General features: G+C 38.9%; 1 protein-coding gene across 2 annotated transcripts in view; it reads left to right on the top strand.

Moving 5' to 3' along the window:
* Nucleotides 1-17,415, top strand: part of LOC129092668 (spectrin beta chain, non-erythrocytic 1-like) — a 118,857-nt gene that overhangs the window by 58,130 nt on the left and 43,312 nt on the right. For both annotated transcript variants that reach the window (XM_054600684.1, XM_054600683.1), the window contains 2 exons: nucleotides 8,789-8,940; nucleotides 15,752-15,925. In XM_054600684.1, coding sequence (XP_054456659.1) covers nucleotides 8,789-8,940; nucleotides 15,752-15,925 — 326 coding nt within the window. The remainder of the gene's footprint in view (nucleotides 1-8,788; nucleotides 8,941-15,751; nucleotides 15,926-17,415) is intronic.

The raw sequence follows: 17,415 nt of genomic DNA, 5'->3' as shown, positions 1-17,415 counted from the left end.
CTCCGTCTCGTCAGTGTTCAGCTCCGTGACATTAACTCAGGATAAGTCTAAAAAAAAACAGAACTGCATGCTTCTTCTCTCTTGTGTTTGTCTTGAATTACAGTTACACACATAAAAAAATTTGATTCATAATGGATTGACTTCTCCTCTAATACTTTTTGGGCTTCAAATTCCACATATTTCTCGACGGTCATGCAGGAATACAAAGAATTGGTCACGATGTGAACTACAGTGACTACGTTTACAGGCACCAAATATTCTGGGTTTTTTGCCCTTATTCCAAAAAAGACAGTATTCTTAATAAGCTGTTTACATGGCTGATAAAGATAAATATATTCCAAACACTATATGATGTTTAAATGAGCCGTAGGAAATTCTGAATATTGTCACATTCGGGGTAATAGTGGAATATGAGTGTGCATTTAAATGTATTAATTATTAGAACAGCTCTGATATGAACGTGTTAAATTGCTCAATGATCGGCATTCAGAGACCTGAAGCACTTTAATTGAGTTAATTGACTTCTAGTTCAGCGCTACAGACCTGGACTCAACCCAAATCGACTCTAAAACAGTTCTGACTGAGAAAAGTCTCTGAGTCAGCGGGACATATGGCTTCAGTCAGTTTAGCAGTCTGATAATCAGTCAGTCAGTGTGTTCAGCGGCGCTCAATAGTCCTCTGTTCACTTTCTGCCCCGATGGGAAAACACTGCAGCACTGTGTGTGTGTGTGTGTGTGTGTGCGTGTGTGTGTGTGTGTGTGTGTGTGTGTGTGTCTCTCACACTCGCGTCCATTCATTTACACTCTGCTCTCATATTTCAGAGGTCAGTGTGATTGGCTGAGACTCCAGCAGGCTCAGTTTTGTGTCCTGTGATTGGTTGAAAGGGTCCTCCGGTCTCCTGCTGTCTGACTGCAGGATGTTGAGAAACATGATGTTTATTATAGGCTTTAAGTTTTCCGATTTTTTTAGTTCATTCCTGACCTTTCACGCTCATTAAGCATCTTTTAACACATGACTCTGCTGGTAGGGCTTCTCTTTAAAGTTCTGTTGTCGGCTGAAGCGGTTTTGTTCGTGGTGGTAATTGATTTCTAAATCCTCTACGAACTGTTTTACCCGAAGCAGATCCACACTGGCAGCTCTCTGCACAGATATAGCTTTTTAAAGAAACCATCAAAGGAAACCTGTTCAGCAGGTTTTAGATTTTTAAGCAGAGCTATCCTCCTGTGAATTTTTTTTTTTCTTCTTAAAGAAATGTCATTACTTAATCAACATACGTCAGTTTTAATGTGGACGAGCTGTAACACATAGGAATACATCCCCCCTTTACCATAACAGTTATCGTAGTGCTGCAACTAACAATTATTGATTAATGTATTTGATTTATGAATTAATTGTTTAATCTATGAAATATTAGAAGAAAAGTCAAAATTAGAAGATTTTTGGTTTTGTCCAACACCTAAAAAAACCCAAAAAAGACAAACAAATGATATAAAACAGTAAAGCAGCAAATTCTTAACATTTTAGAATCTGAAATCAGATATTATTATTGATTAAAGACATAATTGTTATGACAGCTGTGAAGCAATGTTTCTCTCTTTAAACACACTTTCTCACTTTAAGAAAACAGTTATGTACACAGTTAAACAATTGCTGATTCCAATTGTTAAGAGTGACAAAGTCCATTCATATGTTTTAATAAAAGAACATGGGGAAAATGTATTTCTTAAATATGTTTGTATGAGAGTTTACAGCAAAGATTTGAAGATCCAGACAAAAATATATAAAAAAAAAATCTTTTAATGCATTTTTCTAAGTGATCCATCTTTTGTAAAGTGACTCTCGCATAATCATCTCCTTGATCCATTGAAAAAGTAAAGGCACAAGGCAGGCAGCCTTTCACCCAGTGAGGATCAACTGTTAACAATGAAGTACAAACAACACTACAGTAATCGACTGATATGAAGTCACACACACACACACACACACACACACACACACACACACACACACACACACACACACACACACACACACACACACACACACACACACACACACACACACACACATTTACATGTTAAGGGTAACATTCAGCGGCCTCCCTGCTCCTCGTGGGAGATCAGGAATGCAGGAATCCTGAAATTGCAAAGCTGGAAGTGTGTATTTTGATAAGGTTATATGATCGTGTGCGTGCGTGTGTGCGTGCGTGTGTTTTGCCAATGACATGCGATACACTGTTCATGGCCCAGAACTGTGTTGGATTTGGAAACACACCACAGACATGGGAGACTGAACAGAGCAGTGCGTGTGTGTGTGTGTGTGTTTGTGTGTGTGAGACCTTCGCTGTCTGTTAGTGGAAACAGATGTTTGATGTGTTCAGCCTGTCACACACACACACACACACACACACACACACACACACACACACACACACACACACACACACACACACACACACACACACACACACACACACACACACACACGTCTACAGTCGTGGCTCTCCTCCTTCACTTTCTCACTTTGAGTTTTTTGATTTGAGGACGAGGTCTCACCTGTGTTTGTTTTGTGTTTGATAGCTGGTTCTGTTGGATCCAGCTTTAAACCTGGTTTAGCTAAGCTATGAATCTCTTTTTAAATGTTTTTCATTCTCTCCTCACTTAATTTTTCAATAGCAATATGCAAAACATTCAGGAAGTAGACTTTAAGGCGTTAACTGACGCTTCATTAATGGACAAACACAGCGGAGGACAGATTATTACAAAGATCATTATTATTATTATTATTATTATTATTATAGAGATCAGCCGTCTCTTCTTCTGCTCATTGACACTTTCATAGCTGGGAGCTGCCTTGTTTGGGTTTTAGGGCCTTGCTCAAGGGCAACTCTGCAGTCTTTTCCTTCCTCCTCCTTTCATTCCTGTCACAACTTCTGAAACCTTTATGTCACCGCTGATCCTCAGAGGAAGTGAGGTGAAGACGTGTCTGTGAGAGGAAAGTGCTTCAAAGATGTTTAGTGGAAGCTTTGAATAACGAAACAAAACTTTATTTCTGCACCTGGTGTCATAAACTGAAGCTAGCAACAAAAGCACTGAACAACCTTACACCTTAAATAAAAGCGTTTCCTCTTGATACTCTCCGTAGTGACACTGCATTTTTACCATAGGCAGGAATCTCTTATTTCCCACATATGTACTTTAATTAATATAAATGACATATTTTTACATTTCTTTGAAAAACTTTTATTCTTAACTCACCCACGTGAATTACATTATTTAAATACTTTGAACCAAAACAATTCACAAGGAATGAAGAGAAAGTTTATGCTCAACCCAGATCTTTGTGACTCATCATCAGGTGGTTGGATTGGTTTTTATTTTTTTACATTTCAAGAGCTGACAAAATTCTGTTCATTCTCACCGTTCACAATGATTCGCCTGCAGTGGTTTACTTGTTAATCCATTATTTAAATTTTCTGTCACCTTTATATTCAGGAGTCTTACAAAAAATACTTCTCTGCTTTTAAATGACAACCAACTTCTCGCCCACCTCTTCCTCCTCGTCTTTCTTTGCTCCTCCTCTTGTATCTAAGCTTCCCCCCGGGGTTTATAGTGGGCGTGTGTGTATGTGTGCGTGTGTATGCATATGTGCGTGCACGTTTACACCTACACATATCCAAGTATTAGTCATCATTGGATGAGGGAACAAATATTCAAAGCATAACTAACTGTAAAAGCATTTCCACCAAAATCCCCCACCAACACACACACACACACACACGCACGCACATGTCAAGTTAATCTAGATGATAACAAATTAAAGATTTATTCCTGAACCAAAATCACCTTAAAACACACACTCTGCATTGACTGTGTCTGGTTGTGCGTTTCAGTCATAACCCACGGGAACACAGCTGTGGAGTGTGCGTGTGTGTGTGTGTGTGTGTGTGTGTGTGTGAGATATAATATGTCATTTTTAGTGTGCTGTCCTTCAGGGTTTATTTTCTGCCCTGAGTTGAACCTGTCAGACAGAAGTCCCGCCTCCTGTTTGTTTGCAGTTCAGGCTTTGTCTCCAGTACGACCCTGACCCTGTGACCCCTGACCCCTGACCTTGACCTAATCAATAAATGAAAGGAGCCGATTGGTGCAGTTGGTTAGGTTTGAACACAGCTGTGGAGGAGCACTGCCTGAAGGCTAAATTCAGGACAGACGTATTAATGATGAAATTACTGTTTCAGTTTTTGCTTCTCAAAAGCTTGTTCCCTCTCTTCTTTTATTATCCGCAGTGACAGAAAAGCTTCCTCTCCATTTCCTATGTTCTCATAGTATTTCCTTCCGTTTCTTTCTATTCTTTTCTTCCTTATTTGTTCTTTGTTTCCTTTCATTTTTTCCTGTTTCCTTTCTTCTTTGTTCCTTTCCTTACCTTTCTTGTTCATTCAATTTCTGTTTATTTCCTTAGTTTGTTTTCTTATTCCATTTCCTTTCCTTTTCTCTTCTCACTTTGCCTGTTCTTTCCTTTCCTTTCCATCTTTCTCCTACCTTTTCATACACATTTAAAACACATGGATTGTTTATTTATTTTGTGTGAATTAAAGTGGCCCAATTTAGATAATGTTTATGAGCCGGCAGCAGTAACAAGCAGACATTTTCTTATCTGCTATCTATAGCCTTGCTAGTCTGTGTTTTTATTAGTGCGTCCGTGTGTGCATTGACATGGACAGTGTGTGTGTGTGTGTGTGTGTGTGTGTGTGTGTGTGTGTGTGTGTGTGTGTGTGTGTGTGTGTGTGTGTGTGTGTGTGTGTGTGTGTGTGTGTGTGTGTGTGTGTGTGTGTGTGTGTGTGTGTGTGTGTGTGTGTGTGTGTGTGTGTGTTGTGGGTCTGTCTCTGTGTGTGTGTGTGTGTGTGATCTGTTGTCCTGGGTCTGTCTGAGAAGCCGTGTGTTCTGAGTAGCAGTGTGTCTTATCTCCATCTTCATGCTTCCTCCTGCATTTTCTGCACGCATAGAAGTGTGTGTCCACTACATGATATTTGGTTTGTGTGTGTGTTTAGTGTGTTTTTGTGTGTAGGGGCTTCCCTTTCCTGTTGTGAAAAAGAAGCAGATGCTCTTCCCAGCAGGAAAACGTGTTTACACTCATAGGTAGACACACAAAACTGCTCGTCCACACACACACACACACACACACACACACACACACACACACACACACACAGCATATGCACAGCTAAGCAGAACTCAATGTCAATGGCTTCGATTACCTTTTCTGGCTTTATGGATACTGCTGAATCCACAACATATAGCATAGTGTGAGTGTTTTTCATTAGAGAGAGGAGACAGTGATGTATTGATGGAGTGTCTCTGTGGGTCAATAGCACACACACAAATATGCACACGCACACAATTACAGTGGAGGATGTCCTTGACCTGAGCCTGAGGCCCCCCCCCACACACACACACACACACACACACACACACACACACACACACACACACACACACACACACACACACACACAGGATAGACAATGGTGTGGCCTTGTTTGTCTCCATTGGGACAAAATAAAACCCTAAATGAAATCAATGTCTGGGGCCACTTTAAAGGAGCGCCTCCACACACACACACACACACACACACACACACACACACACACACACACACACACACACACACACACACACACACACACACACACAGAGGAATGTACTTCCTGTACGTCATGTTAGGTGCGTTATTCCTCGTATCATCGTGTGAATGTGTCACTCCCATAAAACACGTATCCACAGAACAATATGCATGATTGGAAGTCAAGGTCCTGATGTGACAAGAATTCATAACAGAGTTCATAGAGAGTCACACACACACACACACACACACACACACACACACACACACACACACACACACACACACACACACACGTTCTGACACTTTCTGAGACATTTTGAGATTTAATTTATAAATGTCCGTTTCACCTGCTTGTAAAAACTGTGGATTATTTGGCAAAATCACAACATTAGCAAGCTCCATCTTTACTTACTACGCAGATCTTCACTTAAGTGGTTGAAAACATAAACTGCATTGATTCACAAAAAAACTAAACGTATCACGACTAAATATTCATATGATCTGCCACCTACATCGTCAAGGTTTGTTGAAGTTTAAGACGAGTAAAACCAGTACTGTCCCCGAGACCAGTGAGGTAGAGTCCAGGACAAGTCAGAGCTCCGGACTCCTCATCTATGAAATGTGTTAATTACTGATACACTTGACGAGGCTAAACAGTTTAGAGGCCAAAATTAAAGAGAAAAACTTAAAGAGCCCATTCAAAATTCTGTTCATACTGTTGTTCATTGTGACAGGCTACTTTGGATTTTAAAGGCATTTTGATCCGTAAATAACCGTCATATAACTTCAGACAGTCCGAAGATAGATTCAATTAGAAGTTCGATTAAAAACAGGAAACAATGTAAATCTCCCTAAATTCTCTTCCAAAAGCTTAAAATGTGGAGGTTTTGTCATTAATCAGTGATGACATAGTGTGACAGAGCAGGTCACAGCACTATAATGAGGTAGTTCTACTTCGTCCTCTGCGTCTGACAGAGGTCGCTTCTCAGGAAAATTAAAACAGGTCACTTTTTTTTCAGTTCAGTCAGTCCAAAAAAACATTTTGACACTGCTGTATGGTTAACTGAGCAGTGACAAACACTGATCAGAAACACTCTTTGTCAGTCTGTTACCTCCACATTTCTGGCTGCATTTTTAACAAATCTGAAAACACTGAAACATTCATATTCCTGCTTTTGAAATATAATTTCCACTTAAAAAAAGTGATATATTTGTCTAGGATTACACTGCAGCCAGAAAACCATCATTCTGAATCTTTGGCTCTTGGTTTGTGTGTTTATTAGCATGTAGGAGGAAAGTTCCGAGGCTATCACTCTGCTAACTGTAACATGTTGTAGCGTTTTTCTGGCTCCCGGCGGTCCTCGATCCAGGACGCCGTGACGTCTTCTCCACATTTTTCCAGCAGCTCCAGTTTAATGTGAGAAATCCTCCACAGTGTGTTTGTGTTAAGTGATAAAACCGCTGAATGCCATTGAACACTGAAGCTATTGTCCCGCTCCGAGCTAACACACACTCCGTGAAGGTCATGGATCTGTATGAATGATTGTTTGCGTGTTTAAAACAGTCAGGGGTTCTTATCACTTGAATGTATGTGTGTCTGTATATTGTAGTTGAGTTCAGTTTCCTTCAAGAGGTCAAACTGAGTTTATTCATGTCTCAGAGTGTTCATGCACTCTGACCCGACTGTTGCAGAGAAAATTGCCCTCTTATGTGTAAAGAAATGCTCAATTCTTTTTGTTTAGTTTGTTTTGTTTGACATTGTCGGTGATATTTGGTTTAGTTTTGAATCATTTGCTGTAAAAAATGAGGCTTTTTGAGCAAGAAAAGACAAAAACTCACAGGCACATTGTACAATTTATGCTATAAATCACTTTGTTAGATTGATGTCAATGCTGTATTCTAGTCTTGTGATGTATAAATAACACCCACATTTTTCTGAGAACTCGCTCGCATGTATCTGTCTCGGCCCTTTAATAATACGTAATAACCAGAAAGACAAAACAAACATGGACGCATCATGTCAGCTGTAATTCATCATTTGACTTAGTTAAACCCACATTTAGTATTTATGGTGCTATAGTGACTCCCATTTATAATACAAACACAATGTGTTGTTGTATCGTAACAACATCAACAGCTGGATAAAAGATGCATCTTTTATCCAGCTGCATCTGGTATCAGATATTCTACACCAGCAGATGTCTTGTGTCAAAGCATCATAATCAATATCTAGAGGGAAAAGGTTGGAGACAGACCTCCTGCAGCGAGAGAAAATAAGTTTAAAGTCTACAGATTTGAAATCTTAAAGATTGAAACGGGTTTCAGGGTGTGTCATCACTCTTCTGTGACCTTTGACCTCTGTCCTCACGTCTGCAAGCTTGAAATGTTAACGGAGGAGAAACTGAATCTGCTGTCGACCTTTTTTGTAAATCTGTTTTGGGAAAAAAAGTGACAAGAAATCACTAGAGTGTAAAAACTCACAAATTGTGTGTGTGTGTGTGTGTGTGTGTGTGTGTGTGTGTGTGTGTGTGTGTGTGTGTGTGTGTGTGTGTGTGTGTGTGTGTGTGTGTGTGTGTGTGTGTGTGTGTGTGTGTGTGTGTGTGTGTGTGTGTGTGTGTGTGTGTGTAGTCACGCCCTCTCCTCCTTGTGCAACTTCCTCCTTTGACTTGGTTGTTATGGCAACAGAGCCAGAGTTCAGCCAAGGAAGCACTCTTGACATACAGTACAGATACACATACTCAAGAGACGCTGCAACTTTGTGTGTGTGTGAATATCTACAGCAGTGATTTAGATTTAGTCTGCTTTGTCAGACACAGGAAACCTCTCCCAAACACACACACACACACACACACAACACAATCGCACAAGCTTTCCAAGAACAATGAGGCAACGGGATAACACTGAGAGGAAACACGTACACATCCAAACACACCTGCAGAACTCAAACCGGCTGTTTTGCCCGTTAAAAAACGACATTTTGACAAAATAACACAAAATAACTCAAAGTCTTCTTACTACCTTTTCCCAGAGCTTTCATTCTTCATCATGCTCTTCCTCAGTTGTCTAAGCTTTGCCTTAGTCATCACACTTTCCAACCCTTTTATTTTATGTTATAACTTTGATTCCTTTTCCACTGACCGCTGATCTCTCCTTGTCTCTGGTCCAGATGAGCGTGAGGCGGTGCAGAAGAAGACCTTCGTCAAGTGGGTGAACTCTCACCTGTCCAGAGTTTCCTGTCGGATCACCGACCTCTACATGGACCTGAGGGACGGACGCATGCTCATCAAACTACTGGAGGTCCTGTCGGGAGAGAAACTGGTGGGTTTCATGGCTGTTTGTGCTTTTATTTTGAAAGGGGAGCAGAGGGGTTGAGGGCCTCACACCTGAGCAGCAGGTTACAGTTCAAGGAACAGTTCAGCATTTTAGGGAATCCTCTTGTTCTTCAGAGCTCTTGCTGGCAATTTTACATGTTGGTTTCTTTTTGATTATGTCTTGATGAAACTCATTTTGAATTCAATGCTCTAATATTATCGTTAAAACCACAGCAGCACGATGTTAGAAATGCAGAAAGAGAAATTAAATGTGCATCTTCTCAAGAGCGCTGTTCTACATTTTTACATCACTTTTTTTTTACCAACAAATAAAATAAGTTAAACAAACCAGGAAACACAATGAATGAGCATATTTTTTTAAAGCCGTAGATGTTTCTCATATGAAATGATTTTCTTTAGATTTATTTTCAAAGTAAAAGAGAAAATGATACCCTTTACATATTCATCCTTTTTTGAATCTCTCTGAATTTGACTCTGCTTATAGAATAGGCAGATTATTTTATGACATTTATTGAATACTTCTTTGGAGGAATCATACTGCTCATTAACTAAGGCTTCAGCAGAATACCTTGTTCCATTATATGAATATTTCTTCTTCAGCAGTGACCTTCTGTCTTTGGCTGCACACAAACAAGCTGTTGGCTGTCTTTTATCTCCCACTCCTCTTATCTGTTTGTTTCAACACTGACTTTATTACTCTTACAATCATTAACCAGGAAACACCTCTGTCTCTCTGTTTAACATCGGTGTTTGTTGTTAAACTGTCAGCGTTTAGATTAACTGTGTAACACCTTGGTGGACACCATTTAAGAGAGAGGAGAATAGATGTACTAATATAAACACACGATTCAGTATTTGTGGTGGATCGTAACTTGGTTATAATACAGTTTAAGGCTCCAGCAAGTAATCCTTAATAACCCTTTGCCTCACTAATACTTTATAGATACAATAAATGGTATTAGCACATGTAAAAAAAACTCTTGAAACAATCATGTAAAAAATTAAGTATTAAAAAAAACACTGTTTTATTGCTTACTTATAGCAACAGTCTGTATTTCATAAACAAAAACATGACAATATCAATATATCCAGAGATAAACCTTCAGTTGCCTCAGTAAAAAAAATAAGGAAAATGTAAGTTTAAAAGTCTAATCGGTAATGCAGCATAGTATGAAAATATTATACCAGGTTTAAAGTTCAATGGAAGACCTGATATGATAAAAGATGTTATAATCCATGAAGAGTTCTGTAAATAATAAGGAACCTCCTGAAGTCTGACCTGGAGAAAAACAGGGAAAGTTTGGTGATTTCTATTTGTCGCTGATTTAAAAAGTAAACGTATTAAAAGACTTAACATCCAGGAATTAAAGTCACAACATGCTGTCTATTCATTTATTTCAGAAAATATAAAATAGGCAGCAGTATTCTATATTTTCTCTAATGAATTATGACTCTCTCGTGAGAAAATTAAGAAGGGGACAAATACTTAGTCGCGTTGGTCATCGATCAAAGCTTCAACGGTAAACTGCCTTCCTCCATATTATCATTATTCATGCTTTATCAGTGAGGTGGATGATAAACATGTTCATTCACGTTCATTAACCTTCATGTTAACTTCCTGTTGGGTGATTTTAAATAATTGGATCAGCCTGAGATTGAATTAAAGTAGAGATACCGCAGGAACAGATGCCCAGCCGTCAAATTCATTCTAATTTTCCTCTTTGGTTTTTTGGTCAAATTTTTCTACCAACAGTCCAAAGTGTTTAATGATGGTAATATTTAATGAATCAACCAAAGCTACAGAAGTCTGTCTTTAACCAACAATATGTTTATTTTTGATTCAGATTAATGTAGCATATTTCTTGACTTTTATTGAAAAGAAACTTTGATAACAAGATGTTTCATTTACTTTCATGCATGAATAAGATGAATGTTTTCTCTGCAGTTTAGTCATTGTTTGTGTGTTTGTGGTGTGGTGACTGATGGACGTTTCTGCACAGATACAGTTACTGCCAGTCTGCCATCACCATGGCAACAGGAATACATTACATTTGAACTGGTTGAGCTTTGTCTTTCTCATCCGTCGTCCTACCAGGGTGTCTGCAGCTCTAGAAAAATGTTTAAAAGTCATTGAAACATTGAGTTTTCCCCCAAAAAAGGCATTTAGGCGATTGTATCTCTTTGCTACTGAAGGCTGTTTTGTTAGTTATAAAATGATCCTGTATTTTAGGAGACCTCTAAACTAAACTAGTAGGATCGTTGTGACAGTGGATTGTGCTTCATGAGGCTGTTGAATCCTTTTTTTGTCCAATATTGGTTCAACACTATTGCAGCTGCAAAGCTCGTCGTAGAATTCTTCTTTTTCTTTTTTAAGTTACTACAAGGAACTTTTAACTTGTTTCCCAAACACTCTCAATTCAATACTGATGCCTTTAGTCATTAGTGAGAACATTGGCTATATTCCGAACATCGACACTACGCTGCTGGAAACCCAGGCCACATTGCTAGTGAAGGGAGGCACCGGGAGAGCCAGAACTTCGCTGGGCAGACCCTGTTGCAGTAAAATAAGAGGATTTCTAAAGTGAGTCGGTGCTCTGGAACTCTTTTGTCCACAGGGACGGCTAAAATCAGCACAAAATGAAAGTTCCTTGTTGTAACTTTAAACTGGTTTATCAATCCATCAATTTTTCTGTCGCTGAACAACTCATTTTATTCTAGGACTTATTGTTATATACTGCTGGAAAGGACTAAAATATGTGATTCAATAAATAAGTCTAGCTCATATCGTCCCTACTGGTTTCCATCATCCATCCAGGATCATAAAATGGAATTCTATGTTTTATTAAAAGTGTCACAAAAGTCTTAAATTACACTCTGTGAACTCTGCAGAAACCCTGCCTTTAATGTATCACACACACACACACACACACACACACACACACACACACACACACACACACACACACACACACACACACACACACACACACACACACACTGTTTTTCTTGCTGTCCAACTCAAAATTTAACAACATTTAAACTCGCTCAGGCGGTCCTGATTTCCCCCCGCCTTGTGACTTCCAGCGCCACGAGCCAAACTCCCCCCTTCTTTTTCTTCTTATTTTCTTCTTCTTCTTCTTTTCTTCTTCTTCCTCTTCTTGGCCGTCTCTCTTCAGCTCTTTCTCTCTTCAACTCTTCAACTCTTCTCTCTTTTCTCTGCTGTCATCCGGCCTTTTCACAGCCTGTCAAACACACACACAGAGAGAGAAAACACAGATGCACAGTCAGTCAGGAATGTATACTCCATTATCTGATTATTTTACATTTATGTTATACGCTTTTTAATGTGTACTGTTTTTACAGCTTTGTATGGTTGTTTTTGACAATGCAGAGAGCCAGAGAATCTGTGGCATTTTGGTTGCGCATGGAGGAGGAGGTGAGGAGGGGGAAAAGAGACAGGAATGATGTGTGGAATTAAAGAGAGAAAGAGAGAAAAGGGGATATTGGAAATAGACTAAACAACAGAGAGAGAAACAGAGTGATGGTGAAGTGGTTAGCAGGATGGTCAGAGGGGATAACAGTGGGAGACAGTGTGGGGGTGTTTAGAGTTGTGAAAGGAGTCATTGAGTAACTTTGAGGGTTTACATGGAGCCAAAACGCCTCCGGGAGCTGCAGAAGAATCTGAGAGCGAGCGGCTGTTTCCGCACTGCAGAGGCAGGATTTAAAGGATCATTCCAGATACTTCTTTCTGAACGTTTGTCAGTCGTTTTTATTGGTTATGGTGGCATTCTTTTTTTTAACCAGGTCATTTGGTGAGATCTGGGTACATGGAGACATCACTTCAACGCTGTTAAGCAGAAATCCTGTTTGTCTTTAATGCACCACACAAGGATAACGACCAATGTTATTTCATGTTTTTCTCTACTGTCAACAAATCCAACAAAAAGACAAACTATCAGAGGTATTCAGTCGCTCAGCACTTTATGACGCTTGTTGCTTGTTGGTCCTACTGAAGATTTAAATCTTCAAAAAACAAACTCACAAATGTATTGACTAATATATGAAAAAAGGCTCAACAATTTCCTTTACAGTAGTATTAGTATTTAGCAAAATATATATGTATGTAAATGTACTATATCAAAAGTAGGCCACTGTTACTTTTTAACTACTAAATCATAATATAATTAGATTACTGTTACTGTTGCATTGATGTGTAGGCAAATGTTGCAGTTGTGTGAGGTGGAACTGTTTGACTTCTCTATATACTGTTGGGTAGCATCATTTGTTTAGTGATTTGTAAGGAATCCAGTAAGTAAATATCAAATAAATGTAGTACAAAGGATAACATTTATTTCCAAAATGTAGAGGAGATAGTAGTATAAGTAGCACAAAAGTACCTCCAATTTTTTTCTTTTGTACAGTTCTTGAGTAAATGTACTTACTTACTTTCCACCACTGTTCATGTCGTTTTTATCAAACAAACAGGACGAAATTGTGCATTTCTTAGGGACTATTTTCATTGCTGGATTATTTTGGTAATGTGGTGCTCAAGTCAGTATTTGTGGCAGCATGACTGTGTATGTGGGATTGAGTCAAAACAAACTACAGTGGGTGGGTTCATAGTAATGTATGTGTATGGCTCATTGATGTGCTTTAAATATTTATTATAATATATATTATAACTATGGCACAGAGGAAGAAGATATGAGGCTTTGATTCACACACAGCATTTGTTAGTAGATACATTTTCTTTATTTTTTCATGGGATTTGTAAGAAAAACATAGAATATCACCAACCTTTCACTGCCGAAGCCAGACTAAAGGTGTGTTAAGGCCGCCTAGATGCAAAATACTGTAACGCCTCAGAGCAAAAAGGGGGAATCCCAGCTCTATACTCCAACATGACACAGCACAATAGTTCAGTCTAAAAACAGCTAAAAGCACAAAGCTGCAGATTGAAGTGAAACAATTTTTTTGTTTGCTTTCATGGAGTAAATTGCTGATCTCTGTGTGGTTTCATGGATTTGTGACTCGAGTAGACAACGGTCCAAAATATATCTCGGGTTTGAGTCCAGATCCTGAATCACTGCTTGACTTTTAGCTGGCTGGTGTTTATGTGTCTGTGTGAGGAAAAGCAAAGACAGCCGTGTTATTGTTGGCTCGCCTCCTGGTTGTAATTTGGATGGTCAGTGTTGGACTGAGGACATGTAGCAGGATGTAACATCGCTGCTCTGACAGCTGAGACATTAATTTTATTGTAGTTATTTATTATTACTATATTTTGTTTTATTTATATTTCAAACAACATCTCTTTAAACATGTCGGTGTCATCCAAAGGATTCATTTTTCAGCCGTAGACCACCAGCAAGATGCAAAGTCAGTTAAAAAAAAAAAAAAAAAAAGATATAAAAGCCCAAAAACATTTCTGACAATAAGAAATTAAAAGAGTTTCTGGCACCTTACTTAAATGAAATGCGGTGTCCACTAATGTCAGAAACATTCATTAGACTTGTATAAAATCTCAACTAACAAATGAATAGCAGGCTGAAGTTAGTTTGATAATCACCAGCTGGTCACACCTGTCGTTGAAGTCAGTTTAAAGGTGGATATTGACCAGATAGACTCGTATATTATTGTTATTAAATCCGTGTTAATTGCATCAGTGCTCTGCTCCTCCAGCACATCCTGTGGCTTTAATCCTCCATGTATCATTCAGACATGACACAGAGGCTGGTTAATAAACCGATGGACTTTTTTATAAGAGTCCTCTCATGAATGAATGAATCATATAAGAGCGATGATATGTCCTCGGGGAAACTATTAAACAATAGAGTAGAATTTACACCTAGCAGTAAGAGTAGCAGTACTTATATTTGTACTTTCCCATCGTATTCTAATGAATAATTCTACTTCATTTCATTTCTGAGGAAATGTTGAACCTTCTGCACTATATTTAATTTTATGATTAATATTTTACATAAGTAACATAAATGATTTAAAGATGTCTATGGGGGGGGGTCATATTTGGGCTCATGTGACGATGCCGGATGTTGTAATTCCAACGTTGGGCCACTAAAGTTTGATTCAAAGGATGGCGCTTGCATGTAACAGTAACATGCTGCTCCAACATTAATGTATCAGTATTATTAATACAGAATTATGATGTATAATAAGTGTGATACTAGCCAGGGTCCTTCTGCAGAATGATTACTTTCACTTTTCATTCTTTGAAGTACATCTTGCTGATAATACTTCAATGCTTTTTTTTCATTTGCCTAAATTGCATTTTGAATACGGAACTTGCAATAAAGTAAATTTAACATTAATGCATTAGTATATTTACTTAAGTGAAGGATCTGAGTTGTTTTTACACCTCTAGCAGGGACCTAAAAGCCCTGGTATTGCTCTTCTCTCTCATCTTCAGTTGACTTCCTGTTGTTGTTTACTGGTTGTTTGTTGTGTAACTGCAGCGCTGTCAGACATCTGTCTGATGCAGGATTGAAGCTCTGAAGTAAAGTAGGTTATATCTGTGTAAAATCCCTCCACTGTAATAATAACGATGATCATATCTGACTCTGCTCCATTCATCATATTTCATTTTGCCGACACTTCCTGTTTGTAATCGCGGTTCAATCTCAGGGACTTTTGTTTTACACACCGCCTGTCAATAACTGTAATGAATCTACTGAGATTAAAATAAGATAATACTGTTAAAAAATGGAAAAAGTCTGCAGCTGTTTTCTTCTTCTTCACTTCTTGAATGTTGTAAATAAACTGATATGTGTTTTTTGTTTCAGCCCAAACCCACCAAGGGTCGGATGAGGATCCACTGTCTGGAGAACGTGGACAAGGCTCTGCAGTTCCTGAAGGAGCAGAGGGTCCACCTGGAGAACATGGGCTCCCACGACATCGTAGACGGAAACCACCGCCTCACCCTCGGGCTCATCTGGACCATCATCCTCCGCTTCCAGGTAAGAGGCAGCCACGCAGGTTTGCATCCCCATGATGACGTAAATGTACTCAGTGACATCAGCTGAAATCAGAAGGCTGCACCAGTGATGTGGGTCATTTGGTCCTTTCAACTTCCATTTTCAGGTGACGGGGAATTGTGCAATTTTGTATCCCAAAATGAGTCGAACAAATGTAGTCGGTCTGGGCCGTGATCGTCTTATTGTTAATCAGCAACTAGGATATTGTTGCATCCCCAGAAATAGTGAAACAAACACAGATGGGACATAAATGGCACATGCCAGAGACCTTCATTCCCATTCATTATTTTGCATCTCAAAAAGTTGAATCTATTGTTATCCTTGTATTCACCTTATCAAGGGTTTTCTCTTCTATGACACCGTGATCACGTTGAGTTGTTGTGCTATATTCTATCCCTAAATTATTAAAATATGCAGAGTCAGTTATATTGGTATAAAGGAGTTCACTTGTTGTGGGAATTATCGGTTCCGTTTGGATCACTGTCCTCTGTATACAAATATTTGTTATCCCAAAATAAGTTTAGTGAGTATAGTCTGGTTCATTATACTTATTTTGCATCCAGAAATGGGTTAAACGCGTTTATTTTTGTCAGCTGAGATCCTAAATTGTGTACCCTCGTCTGGGCAAACTGATTCTATTTTGAAATACTGGGCTGCATTACTATTTTGGATCCCCAAATACAAAAAAAACCCCACCTAGGGACAACTACATGAAATTGGCCACACTGTGGTAAGTGTGTTAAGTTGTTAATCATAAAATGAATCATTAACATTTTTAATTAAAAGATAAAGTTCCACATTATTTCTGCAGAGATGAAAGCAGAGTCGGGGTAATGTTAAATCCTTTATAATCCTAAAAATGTGACATCTTTAATCAGTTACTAACACATTAAGAGTTTTAGGTTTAAATTACTTAATATTTTACCGTTATTTAGACGTTTCCAATATATTCCTTTAAAGTGAGAAGACTGTTAAACGGCTCGCTCACTACATTACATCCCTGAGCTTTTATTTTATCTGATTCAAACTCATCGAATTCAGTGAAAATGACCCATTTAATAACACTGAAAATATTCGCACAAAAACAGTCGTCATCTACTGTATGTTGATGGGTTTGTCGTGTCACTCGGTCGATGATGTCATCATCAGGGACAGTGAACAGTTGGGTGAAAAGGATTTATCTTTTATAAACCGTGAGGATTAAAAAAAACTCTTTTTAGTGGTTTTAAATCCTGCAGTGGGTGAAATGAGTGCAGATTGAAAGCAGGCCCAGTGTGTGTGTGTGTGTGTGTGTGTGTGTGTGTGTGTGTGTGTGTGTGTGTGTGTGTGTGTGTGTGTGTGTGTGTGTGTGTGTGTGTGTGTGTGTGTGTGTGTGTGTGTGTGTGTGTGTGTGTGTGTGTGTGTGTGTGTGTGTGTGTGTGTGTGTGTGTGTGTGTGTGTGTGTGTGTGTGTGTGTGTGTCATAAATGCTGC

This window comes from Anoplopoma fimbria, chromosome 6 (genome assembly GCF_027596085.1).
Source record: "Anoplopoma fimbria isolate UVic2021 breed Golden Eagle Sablefish chromosome 6, Afim_UVic_2022, whole genome shotgun sequence".
NCBI classification, from domain to species: Eukaryota; Metazoa; Chordata; class Actinopteri; order Perciformes; family Anoplopomatidae; genus Anoplopoma; species Anoplopoma fimbria.
This window is presented reverse-complemented; position numbering and strand designations above follow the sequence as displayed.